This window comes from Bos grunniens, chromosome 5, assembly GCF_055505025.1.
Source record: "Bos grunniens cultivar Pamir isolate PY7600 chromosome 5, Bosgru_T2T1.0, whole genome shotgun sequence".
In the NCBI taxonomy this organism is placed as follows: domain Eukaryota; kingdom Metazoa; phylum Chordata; class Mammalia; order Artiodactyla; family Bovidae; genus Bos; species Bos grunniens.
Window position 1 is genome coordinate 28,792,743 of NC_141169.1, and position 20,311 is coordinate 28,813,053.

At 44.4% G+C, this 20,311-nt stretch overlaps 1 protein-coding gene across 7 annotated transcripts in view; it reads right to left on the reverse strand.

The window, feature by feature from the left end:
• SCN8A (sodium voltage-gated channel alpha subunit 8) overlaps positions 1–20,311 on the reverse strand; it is a 94,970-nt gene that overhangs the window by 15,925 nt on the left and 58,734 nt on the right. For 4 of the 7 annotated variants that reach the window (XR_015163640.1, XR_015163641.1, XM_086399371.1 and 1 more), the window contains exons 12-18: positions 19,997–20,170; positions 17,749–18,105; positions 14,441–14,911; positions 13,599–13,716; positions 12,939–13,093; positions 11,983–12,156; positions 361–645 (exon numbers count right to left, since the gene is read on the reverse strand). Coding sequence is in view for 4 of the 7 variants with exons in the window: in XM_086399371.1 (XP_086255497.1) it covers positions 361–645; positions 11,983–12,156; positions 12,939–13,093; positions 13,599–13,716; positions 14,441–14,911; positions 17,749–18,105; positions 19,997–20,170 (1,734 nt within the window). In the remaining 3 variants the exon portion in view is untranslated. Of the gene's footprint in view, positions 1–360; positions 646–6,585; positions 6,773–7,142; positions 7,213–11,982; positions 12,157–12,938; positions 13,094–13,598; positions 13,717–14,440; positions 14,912–17,748; positions 18,106–19,996; positions 20,171–20,311 lie in introns of those variants that run through there. The other 3 variants (XR_015163642.1, XM_086399373.1, XM_086399372.1) reach the window with 3 other exon arrangements.

Sequence of the window (20,311 nt, forward strand, 5' to 3'; positions counted from 1 at the left end):
TTGTTCTGCTCCATCAAAATTGCCCTTTTTTTCTTTTTGGTCTGTGACTTACCTATTTTCTCTTTAACTACATACTTCTGTCCTGGAGAAAGAAGGTGATCTCTCTGCAACCTTACTGTGTTGCAGAAATCCTTATTTGCTAAGCGGAACTCAACTTATGAGCACAATGACAGATTCCCTTGACTGAGGTCTTAGAGACCTCACAGTACTCTCAGGAGAGGTGTCTCCCTGGATCTGCTTTGGGAAATGACAGTGACCCCTTACTTAAGAGCAACCCTGATTCTGGACATAGGGTTGAAAAAGAACGAAAGGAGATTTCTGCTAGCTGTCCTATTCTCACAGGACTGAAAACAATCTTACCACTTGAAGAAGCGCCAGATATCCTGCCCCAACATTGTCAAAGTTGATCTTCACGTTCTTCCATCTGATTTCTGTGTTGTTCCCCTCCATGAGCTTTTCGCACTCTGTTTTATTGTTGACATCTTCAATTTCAAATCGGATCTCAGAAGACTCATTAAAGCAATAGTGGTACTTTCCCGCAAACAGGTTAACTCCCATGATGCTGAAAATCAGCCAGAAGATGAGACACACCAGCAGCACATTCATGATGGAGGGGATGGCGCCCACCAAGGCATTCACCACCACCTGCGTTGGAAGGGGGAGGTCGCTGAGTGTTGGCAAGAAGTACAGGCACGCGCACTCTTTTGATTTCCAGGGGGGGAATGACACTGTATGGCTTGTTATGACTATGGAAACATTATGTTCCCTTTGGAATTAGGGTAATCAGACAGATCCATAAACAGGACCAAAATTTTGTATTTCTCTGAAATATACTTTGGGGAATTCTAAAAATTACTTCTTTAGGGAACACAAATTCCCTTGCCCAAGTTGACCTAGGTCTTTCTCCTAGGCACCAATCTGGGACTGAAAAAATCATTTCATTGTCTAGTCTTCCTTCTTACCAACTCATGAAATATGGCCCTCACAGGACAATCTGAGTGATTTCAAGCTCGCCAGCTGCCTTTCCACAGACATTCCCCCTCTGCAAATCAAGGTGAGATTGCTCAAAACCACAGAGAACTACCCTGAAGGGTTAGCAGTGAATCACTTGACAGTACATAAAGTCTCTTTTATGACTATGCAAGGCCAGTTATCTTACTTCAGGCAAGAGCTGAGCATGCATCATTTTGCAGGCTCAAGAAAAAAAAAAAAAAAGCTATATTCCCTCTACCAAACAGTATAAAACAAAATCTGAACAGTTGTGTTTTTCACGCAAGGTTCATTATTCTTCTTCAGTCTTTTTATCTTTCTGACTTTGCAGGCTTCTCAGTCTGAGTCGGCCCCTGCTTGGCTAATGCTGATATCTCTCTGGTCAATCCCGGGTTTGACTTGACTCTTCACAATGTACTACTGGAAAAAGGGTTTTTTGGAGAGTTTTGGGTTAGATCATCGCTCTTGAAACCCCCCAAACTGGCTTATTGTTAAAAATCACTGACTACAGTAGACTCAGGAATGAAAAAAAAAGGAAAAGAAGTCCCATTAGGAATCTAAGTTTCTGGGTTGTTTTTAACTTTGCGTCATAACTTAGATGAGAAGAGCTAGACAGTACTTCCACTGCTGCAGCAGTTTTCACTAGAGGAGTTCAAAGTGCTTACAAAAATAGCCTTTCAGGTAGCGGGACAGAAAACAATGCTGGCGATCATTCCTGCCCTGATTCTTACTTGCTGTTGTCTTAAGCAGGACTGCTAAGGCCCAGAAAGGTGACCCTGAAATGGGAAGCCTGTTTTTCTTTTCTAGCATCCTTGGAGGATAAGCGGAGTTAAAATAGAGATCCTGTATATAAACAAACTCTTCTCATGTTTTGTTAGAAGAAGGTGACAAGTATCACCACACTCCTGCACCCGTTTTTCCGTGTAGGGAAGAAGATAGGGTCCGCTGCCAACCAGCACAGGACCAAAAGGGCTTAAAGGGCTGTGCTGTACAAGGAACACCAGGGGGCAGCTCTGGGCTCTAGTTTGAGCCTGAGCGGGATCCGATTTTCCTCATCTCTGTTGCGCCTTAGATTGTAATGCCACTCATTGGCACATGTGGCTGAGAAGAGCTGTCTCTTCTGTCCTCTATCAGAAAGGCAATGATACTCTGCTAAGGAGTCACTCTCCCTTAAATTAAAATATTAGTTTTGTGCTTCTCCAATTCATGTTAAGAAGGCCTTTAGACTGAGAGGCAGTTATTTCTTAATTCTTAGACCAAGAAATCTCTTTTAGATCTAACATTTTTGTCCTTAGAATAAAATAATTATACTTGCATTCTTCATCACTTTGAACAAGGAGAGCCAGGATATCTGAAATCTGGAAACTCCCCAAGGTTATTTTTGAGAATGATACTCATATTTGCTTATGTTACCAAATTTGTCAGGTGATCAGACTTGAATTTAACCTCTTTCTATAGCTGTTCACCCTTTGATGGGAGCACTATGAGGCAATGAAATGTGCAAAAGAACAGGCAAAAGGAGGATGACCTACAAATGAAATAATTATTTCTCAAAAGTAAGAGAGTAGGTTATGTAAAGTTTCAAAAGCTCCAGTCTGTGTGACAGCATTTTGCAGCAGAGCTTGGATGAGAGATAATGACCTTCTATTAGACCATCACAGGTCTGCAATATGGAAGTTGGTCCCCAAAGATCTGAAACCTAGAAATCTTGCTTTTTATATCAAGTCAGAATATACCTCCTCCAGGAACTCTTCTGGCTACCTTAACCCAGTCTAACCTGTCCTGCATGGTGTCTGTGTCTTACAGTCAAGTATGGGGTAATATTTACAGCAGGGAAGAATAATCAGCTACTTTCACTGTTATACTCACAGATCTGCACATAGGAATCGATACACAGAAGTATTTACTGGGTGTTCTGTGATACACAGGACATAGAAATCCCATAAAGTCCAATGTGTACTTAAAGATGTAAATGTGCTTTCACTTATAATGAAATGTACTTTCATTATAATCAAAGAAGAACTTAGCTTCATTTCATGAACAGAACAGTAGAGAGTTGATGACATTTCTAATAATTCTTCCTTGTGAACATTAGCTTAATATTCTCAGCAACCAAAGAACAAGAAAATATGCTTTCTTATTTTAACTCTTATACTACAGGTATCTATGTATAAAAGTGACAACTTAAGTTTCCAAGGATAATTACATAATTGGATCTCCTCTTCTGACCTCTAAGAGCTCAAATTACTCTATATTGTTTTTAATTATGATGAAATTATTTTTAAAGATCAGGTATACAAATATTACTTAAAGCTAGGATCTAGCAATCTATAAAGCTACTTTTTTCAATAGAAGTTTATATTTAGCAATTGATACAAATCTCATTGATGAAAAATTCCCACGTGTACTAATTCTTTCAGCATTTTTTGTCTTCTCTATAATGCCTGGAACATTAAATACTATAAATACTCATTAAATACCATAAAATCTGTCAAATAGCTTTTAACACATGGCAGAGGGAACATGGCTTTAATGGACAACTAGGTACTGACAATCAACAGAAATGCATGCATGTTTCATAGCATTACTACTGTGTGCCCTCAAAAATCTAATAGCACAGCACAGTCCTTAAATGAAGATTACTATGGAGGAGAGAAAAGCAAAGAACTACATTAAGTATTCCTTTGCCAACAGCATGAGCATTTCAGTGTTCTGGTCTTTGGTTTGAGGAAGAGTCTGAAGTCAGGGTCCCAGGACAAGCTAGGGCCTTATGTTCCCTCGCAAGTGAAGGTCTGAGCCTCTCACTGGAGCAGCACAGTGACAGTTGAGTCCATCTGCGTTGATGGTATTTAGTTCTTGTTTAACATTTTCTAAGGGTAGTCTCTCAAGTGGTGGCACACCCAAGGACCCAAACCAAGAAGTAGAAAACACATCCCTGTGGAAGGGCAACGTTCAGACGAAACGTCAATCCCTGACCCTGCTTATTACTGGGGGACTTACAATAAGCTCAGGCAAATTCACTCGTCCCTTCTTGCAGGTCTTGCACAAAAGGGCTGGGGGACTGCTGCCCAGGAACGGGTCATAAGCCCTCACCTCCGGCCCAACCAGAAATGGCCATGCTGTTGATGACTGGAGTCAACCAAAGGTGGGGTCATCCGTTACCAGAACTTTCCTTACTGAATGTCTACTGTTTCAAAGCCTGATTTTGGGTTCAAACTTGCGCCTGCCCTAATTATCTCATCTCAAAAAAACCTTTGTTAATGCTTTTCAAATAAAACTTTCTATTCAAAGGTCACCCATTCCAGATCCCTGCGTTCCTAAACAACTTGAAAGTTGACAAGTTTTGAAGGAATGAAACTGGGAGTCCAGGAAAGGAGAGGAAAGGGGGAGGAGCTAAAGGGAAGAGGTGTGGCCACCAGAAGGGCCCTGGTGTTCAGACTATTCACACAAGGTCCTTGTGAGTCAACTGGCCACAGCTGGTCAATGAGGGCTACCTCTGCCACTGGGTGGGACTGGCAGTAATGGGCTCCCAGACGGAGAAAGATTGTAGCAAGTGTCAACTGGGCATCTCTTTTTCAGGCTTTCTTTGGGTATCACTGGTTTCACTTTAGGAGATCTGGGACCCATCCTGGGGCATGGTGGAGGATCACAGGCTACTGAGTTGAGGCACAATGTTGCAATTATTGCCTTCAGTCAACAAAATGGATGATCAGCTCTATAACAAAACTATTGCTATTGCTAAGTCACTTCAGTCGTGTCCGACTCTGTGTGACCCCATAGACGGCAGCCCACCAGGCTCCCCTGTCCCTGGGATTCTCCAGGCAAGAACACTGGAGTGGGTTGCCATTTCCTTCTCCAATGCATGAAAGTGAAAAGTGAAAGTGAAGTTGCTCAGTCGTGTCTGACCCTCAGCGACCCCATGGACTGCAGCCTTCCAGGCTCTTCCATCCACGGGATTTTCCAGGCAAAAGTACTGGAGTGGGGTGCCATTGCCTTCTCCTAACAAAACTAGTACAACTTATTTAAAATATTTAACTAACCTCTTCTGAAAATAGTAGGAAGGTTGGGGAGGAGGGAAGAGCATTTTAACCCTATCTTCAATGACACCAGAGCCCCCTAAAATGCTAAGCCCTCTTCAATAGACTCTCTCCCTACTTACATTTGGCCTAAGCATAACAATGACCTAATTGCACACATTCTAAAATCTTTTATCTGTGGGAGAAAGACTTAGAATCCCAACTTTTTTTCCTTAATTCAAATAAATGTATGCTGCTGTGGAACGGACCTTCCTGCAGATGGTTTCAGGTGGGCTGCAGAAAGGTTCTATTGAGTAAACCAAACTGTGACTGTGCTACAGCAGAAATGCAAACGTCTTACAGAAAGCATTTGTCTGCGTAAACTAAAATCATAAAATCCCCAAGGCCAAGGGAGATGTTCATCCTCCTGGGCAGATGCGGGTGGCTTCATGGAACAGTGGCCAGGAACCCACAGATGAGAACGGAGTGACGCAGTACTGCTCTGGTACCTAGTTTCCCTGAGCAGTCTTGCTCTGTGTGGGTCATTCCAACAGTTTAATGTTTGATCTCTGCATATTTAAAAAATATCCTCTGGTTTGCTCTCCTGCATGTATTCAACATCTGAATTAAAGTGAGTTTTCTTGGTCTCGTTAAGTATAACAGACCTCTCTGATTACCACCGGACAACTATTACCATCAACAGCCAGTTGTCCATTTGATTTTAGGAAACTGACTATGTGTGTGCTCATGCACATACATGTGCCCACACACAAAAATTTTTTAAACCAAGAGAGACAGCAAAAAGGCACCAAAAGAGGAAGGCTTATTTCTCAGTTGGCAGGGTGACAGCACCTTGCACTGTTTGGATTTGGGTGGAGTATTGCCCAAGCAGGTAACAGCAGGGGTTGAGAAATTTCAGATGAATTAGCTGATAGTCATCTATCATTGTACCTGGTTGTTATTTTAGCAGTGTTACAACAGGGGACCAGAGAGCATGGGCAGAGGGGTAGGGGATGAGGAGGAAAGCTTTGCTATCAGACAGAGGCTGCCAGTCCTTATGGGACTGGGCTGAGAACAACAAGGTGCAATAAGAGGAATCAGAATAGAAAGAAAAGCATTTCTTTTCCCAGGGTCATGCCAAATTCTGTTCCGTCCCCATTTCCAGGCCTACCGTCCCAGCTTCCAGCCCCTTCTCAGCTGCTTTCTCAGCGACTCCAAGGCCACGGTCCCCACCTGGCCCACACCCCTATCCAGCACTCTCCCTGTCTGTGGCCTCTGCTTTTCAGTGAGTCTGTGGGTGACAATTCCCCTTCTTTGCACCTGGTGATTCTCCCTATTAAATCAACAGCCCAGAAAGCCGCCCCAAGTGCTACAGGTAAGCCAGGCCAAATGAGAATAGCCAATGTTAACATGGTCTGCGATGGCATGTTGTTGGGGGTGGGGCCAGTATTAATATGATGAGGCAGCTTAATGTGAGTCCCCTTCGCACAGGGCAGGTGCGGGGGAGAGAGAGTGGAGGATCAAGACAGCAGCTGCATCACAGAATTCGTGTTTGAATGATCTTCCCACCATGTGATCAGTTCTAGCATGCTTCAACAGTTTCCACTGGCATGCAGAAGGATCAGCTGCTCTTAGTATCTTACCCTCATCCCTTCAAATCGTGATAAGGCTCTTAAGGGTCTCAAAGCTCTTAGGGTCCTAAGGGACTTTATGGCACCTAGTTCCGAGTAGCCCAGGGCATTAGCTATAAGGCTGACTAAAGAGACCTACACGGAAACAGAAGAGAAAAACAAAAACAAAACAAAGGAAACAAAAGATAAAACAGCAACAACAACAAAAAAGAAACAGAGGATCCAGAGTGTTAGAATAAAACCCCTAGCCCTGATTACACAGACTGGGCCCCGCCCCCCCGGAAGAGGAAGTGCGTTACACCAGCTGCCTACTTCAACTTGGACTCAAACGACCTGGAAGGAAAGGTGGTTGAGGCAGAAGAAAAAAAAACAAAGGGAAGAGAACGTCGAGAGAGGGCAGAAGAACAAACATACAAACTGGCAAAGGGAAGAGGCTGACGGGATAGGGGGAATGAGGAAGTTCCATTGGAAGGAGAGGAGCCTGAACAGATGACAAAAACCTTACCCTCGCCCTTTACAGTCTCTGCAGGTCCCAGAAGTTCCCATTAAATTAAGCCAGACAAATTTAATGGTACCTATGGAAAAGAATACAGATAAATACACACACTCCACACAGGCTGCCCCCACCTCAGCTCATTCACCACGGACTTCCAACAAGGACAAGCTCTCTGACTCCTGGTTGACAAGAAACCATTTGTTTGAGAATTGGATCAGTTACTACATCAACAAGGAAACAGATTCAATGAGTACCATAGTAGGCTTTGCAGTTCCCAACAAGAAAAGGACCAAATGAAGAAACTTCTTGACAGAACTTTGGCTCCATGGGAACTCAAGTGACTCTCTCACTTTTAACTGCAACAATCCTTCCATCTTTTTAACTAGAATCACAGCTCTTTCATGGTCATGAGAACTTGGGTAGGTCTGGACAACTGAATCCATATTTTCCCTTATAATTCCCATACTTTCTCTCCACAAAGCCCCAAAAGAACTGGCCTCAGGTCTAACCTTTCTAGGAAAATCTTCTCTTATTCTTATCATCAGGATAACGGCTGGAAGCCTTCTTGGATGAATTTTTTATTTACAGATAAGGAAACTGAGACCCACACACAAGAATTTGCCCAGTATCAACACTGGCAGTTCTGCAGCCAGGATTAAAGGCCCAAACTCCTGATTCCCAGGCAGAACTCTTTCTTCCACAGACAGGCCAACACCCCCACTGGCTGGGTGACAAAAACCCCAAGAAAGGATTATGGTATCTGCACAATTTGGAGCTGCGTATATTGCCACACTGGGGAGAAGTAGTCTGGTGTCTAGGCCTGGAGTCACAGTCAAATGCTTTCCTGCTTTTACAGAGGCAAACCCACCTTATTCTACCAGAGCTCGCAGAGTGGCTATCCCACAGATCCCTTAACTACACGGAGGGCTGCCTGGGCCTAACCTGAGAGACACAGAGCTCTTCAGGGGGAAGACGACTGGAAATATCTTTAGTTAGACTGTTTGGGCTCTGGGTTTCTTAGAGAAGTATTTCCCTTATACTGCACCACAAGTCTGGGATAGGTTAAGATGCTCTCATCAACAATTCTTAAATTCCCTGTACTGGGAAGTAATGATTATAGGTTGGCTTAGCCTAAACTGATGGTATTTTAAAGCAAATTTAGAGGCAAAAAAAGAGAAACAATCCACAATTTGGTTCTTGGTTACATTTGATGCTTTTAAACTCTAGCTAAGGGAATTACTTCTCAAGATTCTGTATCTCTGAACTGTACAAAAAGTTTTTTCTTTTTAAAAACAAAGATATTTATAATTAAGCAGCAGGCTGGCAGGGGTAGAAGTAGCATGTCAATGGCCTAGTGAGGGTCAGGGATGAGTAGGCTCAGAGGTTTCAGAGTTTAAAGCAGTGTGAACCTTTGGCTATGCCTGTCCTAATAATCCATGAATGGAGACCTCTTCCCTGGAGGCCCGGGCAGTAGCCAAAGCAAGTCTGGAATGAACTGCTGCCCTATTCGGCTACTCAGGTTCTTTGAAGGGTAGATGGCTCAGAGTGTAATTTCTGTGCAAAACAACAGCCTCAAAAGCTTTATCTAGAACACAGCAGTACCAGCCAATCATTTTCCCTCCATCCATCATTGACAGTAAGAATCCACATGGAGTTGTCTTTGTCTACGACTGCCAGGCGCGTCCAACTCTCAACCCTGAAGCATCTAACACTGTCTCATATTCTTAAGTGAGACCTTGGGTACATCTGAAGGTAAGCTACTTTAACCAAATACTCGAGGTCAAAATACCCAAATCAATTCTGCATAACTATGCCAGGTAAAGATTACAGAAAACTAAGCTTCATATAAGGCTTTTTTCTGATGATAAATAGGCCCAAAGTGGGGAAAAGGGTGGAGGAGGTATAGATGCCAATTCAGAGGCTGGCTGTAAATGCTGCTGAGATGGTCTGCTATTCAACTGACCAATCTAACCAAGATCTCCTCCCAAAACAGCATCGGCAAGCGTCCTATCTGAGTCGTTAGTGGTAATTTTATAATCTGCTGAGTCTCCATGTTAAACACTCACTGGACATAATCAGAACATTGCTTAAAAGAATTAAGGAAAGAATAAAACCTGAAAAAGAAAAGGAACTGAGGGCAAGTAAAAATCCAGGCTATCTGTGGCTGCAGGCATAGAAGAAAAGGGAGACACTGCGTGACTTTTTTAAAATGACATGAACATTTCCAAATGCAGAGTGTTTTCAGTAGTGAATTCAGGATGAGGTGAATCGTCTCTGCAAGTTCCCATCCCTGGAACAGATATGCTGGCTAATCTCTGGATCTGCTGGGGATAAATTTCCCTGGGAAAAGATGATGAAATTCTCTTCCAGGACACAATCTCCAGGGCAGCCAAGGACCTGGGCAGAAGAAAATGTTGTCTCCGGGAACTCATGTGGCTTATAAACAAAGAAAGTTAATCTTGGAAGTTGTCTAGATCATCTCCATGATTCTAAAAAGTACTCTTAGAGGCTCCAAGAGGCAATGAGGAAGACTGAAAATCCATTAGAGGAACAAACAAGGTGATGGATAACAGGTTCCGGCGTCGAGTCACTGGTGGATGAGACGGGAGGGAAGAGAGTCTCTCAGGGAGGCTGCTAAATGAGGGCCGAAAATTCACACCTGCTGGATGTTCTAAACGCCAAAGGGCCCAGACTTTTTATGTAAAAGGACAGCAAAGCCTCTGATGGTTCCAGCTGTCCAGGTGTCAGTCTAAGCCTTATTCTCCATCCATAACTCGCACAGTGCAGCCAGGGCACAGACTGGAGCTACCACCCCTGCCCCGACTCTGGCATACTCTGCTTCCCCACACCTGGCAGGAGGTTTTGTGCTGTGGGTGTTGAATAAACATTTGATCCATGAAGAATAAAGGCACTGCTCTGTCTGAGAGAAAACTGAGCGAGACCTGTTCCCAGAATGCTGGATTTCCACAAGCCTCGAATGAGACAAGAGTGGCCTGGACAGCTAAGGTGAGCTTCCCAAGGGCCAGGGCCATCCCTCCCTGTCCCCTGTGACTCCCTATGGCTCCTGGGACAATTCTACACGGAGAATGGTATTTTGTTGATTTCTGTTTATTAGTTACTCGTCCAGAAGTGTTTCAGGAGCCAGAGTCAGGTCTCATGGCAATGGAAGAATCCAGCAACTCCCCAAAGTTAGGGGGATTTAAGGATTATTGTCAGCGGGCTCCATGTCTTTCTCATGTCTTTCGCTTCCCTGTCACTTAGTATAAAGAGTGCTGAAAGTATTTGCTAAATACATAGAGACCTGCAGAACGGTTACTTCTTCTATAATAGCAGCGGAATGTGGGGTACTTGATTGCCCACCCAGAGGGAAGAGGAGGGGAGTGGCACAGGTTAGGGTGAACAGGAGGCAGGTCAAGGTGGGGAAGGTCTGTGCTGAATCACAGCTTCCCTAGGGCTGCTGGAAGTGTGGGAGTGGACGTAACCATCTTGAGTTTCTGGAACATCTAGAAGACAAGGGGCCCCTAGGTCTCCCGCGAGGGTCCACCTGACTCTAAGCGGTCCTGAGGAGTCACAGTGAAATAAGGCCCCAGGGAACTTCCACTGTCCTGTAGGAAGAAAACTGGCCTGTGTCACCTCAGGTCTCTGGGTTTAATCCCAAACCCATTCCTCACCTCCTAGAACTCATGCTTCCCATCTGTGGGAGGAGGCAGAGGCCCTTCCGTCACAAGGGGCTGCCACCTCTGGCTAGAGGCGCTCATGCCCGCCACCCTGGGGCAAGACCTCCCTCTTCACTCTAAGGGCAGTGACCTCCTCACCCCACTGGAGCACAGTGACAGCTCTCGGAAGGAGTAGAGGATGCTGTGTTGGGAAAGGAGTGCATTAACCCAGCAGAGATCACCCTGGTGCGGAGTGCCTGGTGCCTCTGACTTCTGTGCTGCTTCGTGCCAGCCCAGAGGGGCTCCGTAGGCAGTTCACCAATGAAACCTATTTTAAAAGGACCAACCCAGCCGCCAAACACTCCCCTTCTCCACCCTCAGAAGGAAGTGAAGCCACCTTTGTCCCTGCTCCTGAAATTCCCATTCATTCTCATTCAAATGCTGATTTGACTAGAAGAAAAAAGCTTCAGTGATCAGACAGAATAAGAAGCACTCATCATAGTTAGAAAGCCCAATAAGGAACAGTTCCTGGTGGAGTGAGAAATAGTTATAGGTGACGTGGCTTCAGCCTGAAAAATAACACAGCAGGTAAAGACCACTGAGCCATGGAGATGGTCTTGAAACCTGGAGAAAAAAAGGATTTTTTAAGTTTGATCACCACTGTGGAAACAGCCATGTGTGGGAAGGAGTGGGAGTCGGGGGAGGGTTTCTTTTGGGTTCTTTCCTCTCTTTGGCAGATTTGTTCGGATGAGTCTGGTATGAAGACTTGAGATGGATGGGAGTGTACCTGGGCATGGTCAGCAGGAGAGTCTACTTAGATCCCACCCAGCCCACCCCGTCCTCTCAGCCCTCTCCTGGCAGCAGCAGGACAACACTGCTGGTCTGGGGCCAGAACCTTCCTGTTCCCAGTCTAATAACAAAGCTTGGACACCAGTGATTCCTCTTCCCATTCCTAATCTCAGAAACTTCTAGGTGAAACCACTAATGAACTGGTGACTTAGGCCCTGGAGCAAATGCGGGGACTTCAGCGTCGCTTCCCAAGTCACCACCTGAGTGCTCTGAAGGGAACTTTACCCAAACCTCCTATCGGCCTAACCACTGGGCCCCAGGCAACACTAGCCAGTAGAGGAAGGACAGTCCCTGTCTTTGTTTTCCTGCTGGCAGCGGAGAGAAGGAGAAAGCAGGACACGTACAGCCACGATGAGGAAGTCCAGCCAGCACCAGGCATTGGTGAAGAACTTGACGAAGCCGTAGGCTGTCCACTTGAGCAACATCTCCAGGATGAAGATGTAGGTGAAGACTTTATCAGCATACTCCAGGATGGTACGGATGGTCTTCCTCTGCTCGATGTAGATGTCCTCGAAGGCCTGGAAGAGAGGCAGCAGCTGCCTATAGCGCCTACAGGGAAATGAGCAACACAGAAGTACCACCCCCACCCCCGCAACCCCCGGTAGCCTTCCCACCTGTGCTGGCGGGTCATCAGCTCCCCGTCTCCCTTCACTCTGTCCCTTGCTACACATGGCTTTTCTTTGTAAAAAACTTTTCTTGAGATGTAATTTTCATACCTCATAATTCAGCTACTTAAAGTTTACAGCGCAATAGCTCTTAATGCATTCAGAGTCATATATTCATCACCTCAGTCGAATTTAGAATATTTTCATTACCCTCCAAAGAAACCCCACACCCTCCAGCTGTCACCGTCTAGTCTCCCGATCTCCTCCTAGTTCTGGCAACCACCAATCTGCTTTCTGTCTCCAGAGACCAGCTCCTTCTGGACATTTTGTATAAACTGAATCATATAACATGTGGTCCTTTGTGAATCAGGGGTTTAGGGAAGTAAGGGAAGTTGCTTTGAATGAGGCAAGCTAAGCAGTGAAGATACTTGGTCATTCGTATTCTTATCCTGATGAAAAGGGGGCCTTGGGCTCAAGAGGGATCATGCTGAGGTCTAGGATGAAGATACAGACAAGTGTGAATTCTAATCCCCAGGACTCAAAACACCAGCCCGAAGCACCGGAGTAGATCGTTACTCTTGGTCTACAGCCAGACTGTGTTGTTTGAGAAACTGGGCTCAGGCCACCCAGTCTTTCCTGCTGGTCTCTATACCCCTGCCCAGTCAATCCCCCAGCAGATTCTCCCCAGACCTCACCAGGGCACCACTGCTGAGTAGAATCATGAAGATGATGAAGGTCTCGAACCAGTTGTGCTCCACGATGAGGAAGCAGGTTTTCCGCAGGATCCACCAAGACTTGCCCAGTCCCTCCTCAATGTTGACCTGGCAGCACTTAAATCTCTGGACACAACCTGGCACCGGCGGGAGAGGCAGATCAGACTGTGGGACGTGCCCCGCCCAGAGCGCCCAGGCCCCCCAGGTGCTGCCCCACCACACAGCACAACAGGAGTTCAGCGGCTGACTCAGAATCTTTGACTCAGAAGTGGAGGGGTGGTGGGGCTGAAGCTATGCTGCCAGGCAGCCAGGGCAAGGCCCTCTGGTGATGGGAAGATATCCTATAAAGAAGCAGTGAGCGGGAGGAGAAGAGGGTAGTCAGGAGGCAGACACGGTGGAAGTCTTGGGGCTGATGTTGAGAAAAATGGACAAAGAAAAGTTTGAGAATAAAAACTTGTTACAGCTGAGCATCCAATGGGGAAAATGGTATCAGCCTCCCTGAAACTGATGAGGCAGGGAACAAAGTTCCTGCAGATACCCACAGAGCCCCCTTCTCCCCGGCCAACCACGGACCCTAGCATAAACGTTGTCTGCAAGCCATGCAAGTGCTACATGCCATCCGCTCTCCTGGCCCCCTTTCACCTTCCGTGAAGCAGGCATCTGGATCCAAGTACTCCTCAGGCTGCTCCACAGGGACTTCTTCTACTTCTGGTTTGATGTCAATGGTGCTTCCTTCAGAGGAGCTGGTGTCGTCCAGTTTCTAGATACATAAGGAGAAAGGAGAGAAGCATTGCTATAGCAGCGCGTCTGCTCTATGCTGACTACACTGCCTTTGGTACTGATGACGCAGCAGCTACAATTCAGGCTAGAAACTCATCATCATGCAATTCACCATGGGCTGACAATTATCACAGGGCCTGCAGAACCTGTCAGGAGGGCGTACAACATCATAGCCTGCTCGCGGATGACGGGGGTCCATCCTAAGTAGAAGGTGCCTATAGCTGGTCTCAGTGGTACAGCTCAGATAGATTGATGGCAGGGAAGTACTCGAGGGTTTCCTCCAGCCCCTGATCCAGATGACTCAGAAGCAAGAGGGACAATCTCAGGAATCTAGCGCGTCTGGGGTGGGTAGAATTGGTTCTCAAAGTTGAAAGTAAAGTGAAAGTCCCTCAGTTTTGTCCAACTCTTTGTGTCCCCATGGACTGTAGCCTGCCAGGCTCCTCTGTCCACAGAATTCTCCAGGCCAGAATACTGGAGTGGGTGGCCATTCCCTTCTCCAGGGGATCTTCCTAACCCAGGGATTGAATCCAGTTCTCCTGCACTGCAGGCGGATTCTTTACTGAGTCGTCAGGGAAGCCCAAAAGTTCAAAGTTGAGAGTTGGCTATTCCAAAATCTCTCTGCCAGGCCCATGGCTGGACCAGTCCCAAGGCTGATCATTTGTTCCTACACAGGATCAAGACAGGTTTCTCAGCTGGGACCTTACATCTTTGCTGCCTTCAGGATCCGACTCGCTGCTGACGTCCTCGGTGTTTAGGTTCTCAAAATCGGACTCGCCGACGGCGATGGGCACTCGCACAGTCAGGTTGGGATTGTTGATGAAGGACATGTGGTCCTCGTCGATGATGTACTTCTCCACGCTGCTGCCGATGCCGCTGGTGGTGCCATTGCCATTCTTCTGGAAGTCACCGTTCCGGTGGATGTCGGCGCCGGTGTGGTTGGCGATGCAGTTGGCTTTCTTCTCGTACAGCTCGTCCAGAGGTTTCACTTCGTCGGCCTCGCGCTGCTTGAAATGGGCCTGCATGAAGGCGTGCACTTTCAGTTTGATCCACGCCACGCCCTTCTTGATCCGGATCACGGAGATTTGCAGGTTGTTCATTTCTCCATCATCGTCTGTGGCTGCCAGGTTGTCAGCACTGAAGGAGCTCAGAAGCAAGGCCAGAAACAGGTTCAGTACCTGCACCAGGAGCATTAGGAAAATGGCGAGTGAATGGAGAATGGTGTTGGGTACAGTTATCCACTCAACTAGGGCTGTAAACTGCAAGCTCACAGGCTTACGTAAAAGACTCCAGAGTTTCTACTGTGTTCTGTTTGACTCACGTAGTGTTTTAAGTGCTCGTGTCACTATGTGGACATTTTGTTTGGTTTTGGTTGTAATACAAGGAGTTTAGTACTCCTTTTTTTGGTTCTTTTATAGTGCTATTCACATATATATGTACTTCAAAACATATTGCTTTTCTTATAATCAGAACAAGCAAAGGTTGTACCCATTTTGGGAGAAAATTCTCCAAAAATACAAACAAATACAAAAATACAAAAAATACAAAAAGGTGGGCATGGATTATTGAGAAGGATCAAAGAATGCCTAGACGCCACGTGTTCTTCAGCAGCAGGTGTCCTGGAGGACCCAGGTTAGAAAAAAACTAGGCTTGGAGAACCAGACTTTCATGTAACAAATCTCGAAGGTGGAACTGAAATATATTCCATGTTATCCTATTTTAAGAATTGATTTTCTTTGTTTTCCTAACATTTATCAAAATTAAGTAGCTCTAGCAAGAGGGTGATGGTGACTTTGGGGTTCTATATCTAAGTGTCAGGCCATTAGAAACAAGTTCATTTATTTTTCTTTTCTTAACCACACTGGGCATTAAGATTAATTTATTTTTATTAAGACTTACTTTTGAAAAGTGGGAGAGATGTTCACTTCTTGATTTACACTTGGCCCTTACTTTGTCATACTTCTGAAGAAGAGTAAGGCTTACATTTTAGGTGGAAATAATCATATGTACAAGGTGGGGGAAACAGAAACAATATATGAACTCTACGTATCTGGGTTACCTTGGCCATTTGCAGCATTACAGAGGAATACAGTCAGTTAAGTGGGGGTCAGCTGATGAGGGCTTTGAAGGCCAGGCTGAAATATTTGAATTTTAATTGGATCCACTATTGGTCCTTGAGTAAAGGAGTCACAGATGATGACAGAGATTTGAGAAAGTCATTCCTTCTAGGTACACATGTGGTAGGCTGGGAGGAGGGGTTGGGAGTTAGGAAGCTGTTCCTTGCATGAGTTGATAAGGGTCTGGATCAGGCTATAGGAACCTCAAACCTTAGCAAGCAGAAGAATCTCCTGGAGTGGGATGCTTGTTAAAAACGAGCATCTCCTTGGTCTCACCAGAAAGATTCTGATTCAGTAGATCTGGTGTAGGTCCTGGGACTTGGCCTTTTTTAATGAGTGAAACTCAAGGTGACTGTAACGAAGATGGTCTTCCTTGGACTTTTAGAAATACCAGATGGGTTGTAGAAATGGAAAGGAAGGGGCAGATCTCAGAAATACTACAAAGAAAGATGCATATATAGAAATGCTAAGAAGAAAGATATGAGAGACATCAGGTATTTACCCGGAATGGAGAGAAAAGTCAGAGGAGACTGACAGATTCCTAGAGATGACATGGGCAGAAGGACTGAGCCACGGGGGAACTGGGAACAGTGTCATCACAGGCAGAAATAATAGTGGATTTTGTCATGTGCTCAGGTGTCTGTAGCCAGTCATGGGAAGATGTCCCTGAGACTACCGAGGACAGGAGACTAGAGCAATGGGAGGTCAGGGCTGGTGATGTTGACTCTACAATGGATAGGAGCTGCAGGCAGCAGCTGTCTCCACTGAAGGAGTGGGAAGACTGGAGGGACCAGGACTGAGGGGAGATGGCTGGGAGTGGAGAATGGGAGTGACTAAGAAACATTACATTGCCTGTTTTTATAGGTCCAATGAGAGACTAGAGTGGGCAAGGCTGGTTCAGAGGTTGATGAGTAGGAATGCCCTACTGGCATATGCTTCTCTATGGCAGAAAAAGGAAGAAAACCACTCTCGGTGAGCTTATAAGGGGTCATCTGAGTGTGTCTTCTTCCAACCCTCCTTCTTGTACACTTGCACGCGGGCTCTGGCCTGATTTGAAAGATGAGTGCTTCTCAAACTATAATGTGTATGTGGATCACCTGGGAATCATGTTAAAAATGCAGATACTAAAAAAAAAAAAAAAATTGCAGATACTGATTGTGGGGAGTGGCCTAGGATTCTGACTCTCTAGTACACCCTTGAACGTTCTCACTGCTGCTAGTTCTCGGATGACACTTTGAGAAACAAGGTGTTAATTTCTGTTGGTGAACATTCTATTTCCAGAGGCAAGTGACAGCAGGTGGACAGAGTGAAGTAAGGAAGTGATTTAAAATTTATAAACATCAGATAAAATCCTAGGATGGCTTAGATCCATGGTTCTCAAAGAAGGGCAATTTTGCCCCCTGAGGACAGTCGGTAATGTCTGGAGACATCTTTGGTTTTTACAACTTGGGCTGGGGGTCACTACTGGCCAGTAAAGAGCAGATGCCAGGGATACTGCAAACACCTTACAATACACAGGACAGTTCCACAACAAACAATTATCCAGCCCAAAAGATCAGGCTGAGAAGTTCTGAGGTTTTTTTAATAGTAGAAAGACCACAGACTTTGAAGTCAAGGATCTAATACAAGCCCTGACGTTTATTAGCTGCGGGACTTTGGAAAAGTGCCTTAACTGCTGAATTTTGTTTCCACAGTTATGAAAAGGTTGACAGGTTGTGAGGCTCATGACCCACTAGGCCTCTGAAAACAGCAGTCTCTTTTCCTTTGTACCTTAGGGTTCTTGGGCCAAGACAGAATAAAGACCAACAGAGACATGGAAGGACTAAGTAGACTGGGCTTCTGGGTCAAGGGTCAAATGCTCAGAGCAAAGAAAAAAAGATGTACAAGTTAGTACTAACCACCAAGTTGCCAATAACCATGACCATCATGAAGACAATGAGGCACATGGCCTGGCCAGCCACCTCCATGCAGTCCCACATGGTCTCGATCCATTCCCCGCACAACACTCGAAAGACAATGAGGAAAGAATGGAAAAAGTCATGCATGTGCCAGCGAGGGAGTTCACAGTCCTGGTTGATCTTGCAGACACATTCTTTGTAGCTCTTTCCAAAGAGCTGCATCCCCACCACAGCAAAGATGAAGACAATGATGGCCAGCACAAGGGTCAGGTTGCCCAGGGCACCCACTGAATTTCCAATAATCTTGATCAGCATGTTCAGGGTGGGCCAGGATTTGGCCAATTTGAAGACTCGGAGCTACGGAAAAGAAGCCCAAACAAACCCAAATGAAATTCAATTAATTTATTCTTATCACATGGCTACAATAAAAACATACAAAATTAGTAAGATCATTACATTTACTGAGCACCCTTGGGAAATTCTCAGGGTTTTCTAACAGTATCTTAAAACTGAGAGAAACTGAGGAACAGATAAAGGAAAACTAATTAACTGCAAAATAAGTGAAAGACTTAGAACTAAGAACCAAGAATACTGCTTCTAGTCCCTAAATTAGTCTCTAGGTCAATCCACCTTTTAAAAATCCATACATGAACATATCCTTTTCCTACTGATTTTCCCTTGACTTCTCAGCAGTCATATTAAGGAAAATGTGATTTGTAGTGAACCGAAAGATCAGCTTGGTAAGGACAGTGAGAATAAATCATCTGTCTCTTTAAAAAAGAAAACATTTAAAAATTCTACATATCTCTCTTTTTGCCTGCCAATAAATAGGTAATGGTTGATATGAAACTTTGTGACATGCTTAGACTAACTGGGAGGAAAAGCAGTTTCGAAGGGGCAGTTCTAATACAGCAAAGGCCTTATGAAAAGGGACTACACTGATATTAATTCAGAGGGCAGAACTTTTGGTATCTGTTAATCAGAAAATTTCTGTATTCTGTGATGAATGATTATAAGGTCTTGGCTAGCCAGCTGAGAATTATAATAAAGCCCATGAACAGAGATCACCATCGTATGTCTTAAGTTAATAACTACACATGTAGTAGTATGTGTAACAGGATGTTAACAGGAATTCTCGTAGAAGGCAACCATGCTGATTTGGACATTTTTTTTCCCCTACTGAAAATCTGAGTTTTGTCTGAGAGTTCAAGATTTACCAGTGATGCTCTGTACGTAATCTGGGTCTCTCACAGTTTTCCACCATTCTGACTGGCTGTTAATTTATTCAGAGTATTAGTGATAATGCTTCTATCACTTAATTCTTCATATCTTCTAAATAACAAGAACTACTCTCAAAAAGTCTACTGTTGGCTGGATCCTAACCAAAGACCAGTAAGCAGAAGTTCCAGAAATGTGACAGATGTTATTTGTGACTTGGATTGAATGAGATTTCTGTTTTATAAACAAGTTTCATTCTAATCCAATTCTCTTTCTTAGATAAGCTGAATATCCTTAAATCCTTTCAGTTATCAGTGCTTAGGTATTTTCCCAATAAGAGAAACAAATCTAAGCCATTTCTGATGCTCTGTCTGACTGGGATACCCTCAAGGTAACTCAGCTTCTCAAGGGACTCAATCAGGATATCACTCATGCCTATGCTTCATAGGAAGCTATTCTGAGGATATTGTTAATTATTAATACATTCAGAGGCATTTTAGTAATTTGAACACTAATTTCTTCAAATACATTAAAAAAATCCTTCTTAGCTAAAGATCTGTGTTCAACAACTAATTTCAATATAACTTAAAAAAATATTATTTTATTCTCATTTTCTGGAAGGGGTCACCATGATAGAAGAAATGAGCCATCTTTGGAAAAGGGAGAAATATTTGCCATTTCAGGGAGATGTTCAGATAAAGAAATGGGCTCACGAGCAAATTCAAATCAGACCTCAGAATAGCTCTTGTGAATCCTTCTTCATCTTTTAGATTAACCATTATTTTCTGAGGAACTTCATAAAATTGATTTATGTTTGTTGACTGATTAAAAAAAACCTACTTTCTAGATTAGGTAACCAGCAGAAAAGTTTTTCAATATTTTAGTTGATAAACCAATAAACAGTCAACTGAAACTGGGAGCAGGATACAGCTAAGAATTTTGTAAAATCATCAGATTAACATATACAAAATTCTTCCTACTAGCTACAAGACAGGAAATGTAAAAAAGAAATTGGAGAAATATGGAATACCAATCGGAAAGATCGCAGCACCGAAAGCCCCTCCACGTCTGCTAGACTCAGTTCCATTAAACTGAGGGAGACAATAAATCCATCAAAAATGTTCCAACCTTCTTGGAAATAATAGTAGGGATCCATGGCTATGAGCTTCAGGAACATTTCCGCTGTGAAAATTCCAGTGAAAACCTAAAGAGGGGGAAGGCAGGGGTAAGAAAAAGAAATAATAGAAAGAAAACACCTCTATCATTATCTTTGAATATGGCAAGTCCAAGAAGCCACAAGCATCAGCCTTCACTAAATTCTGCTTCTGAGGACATCAATACGTGG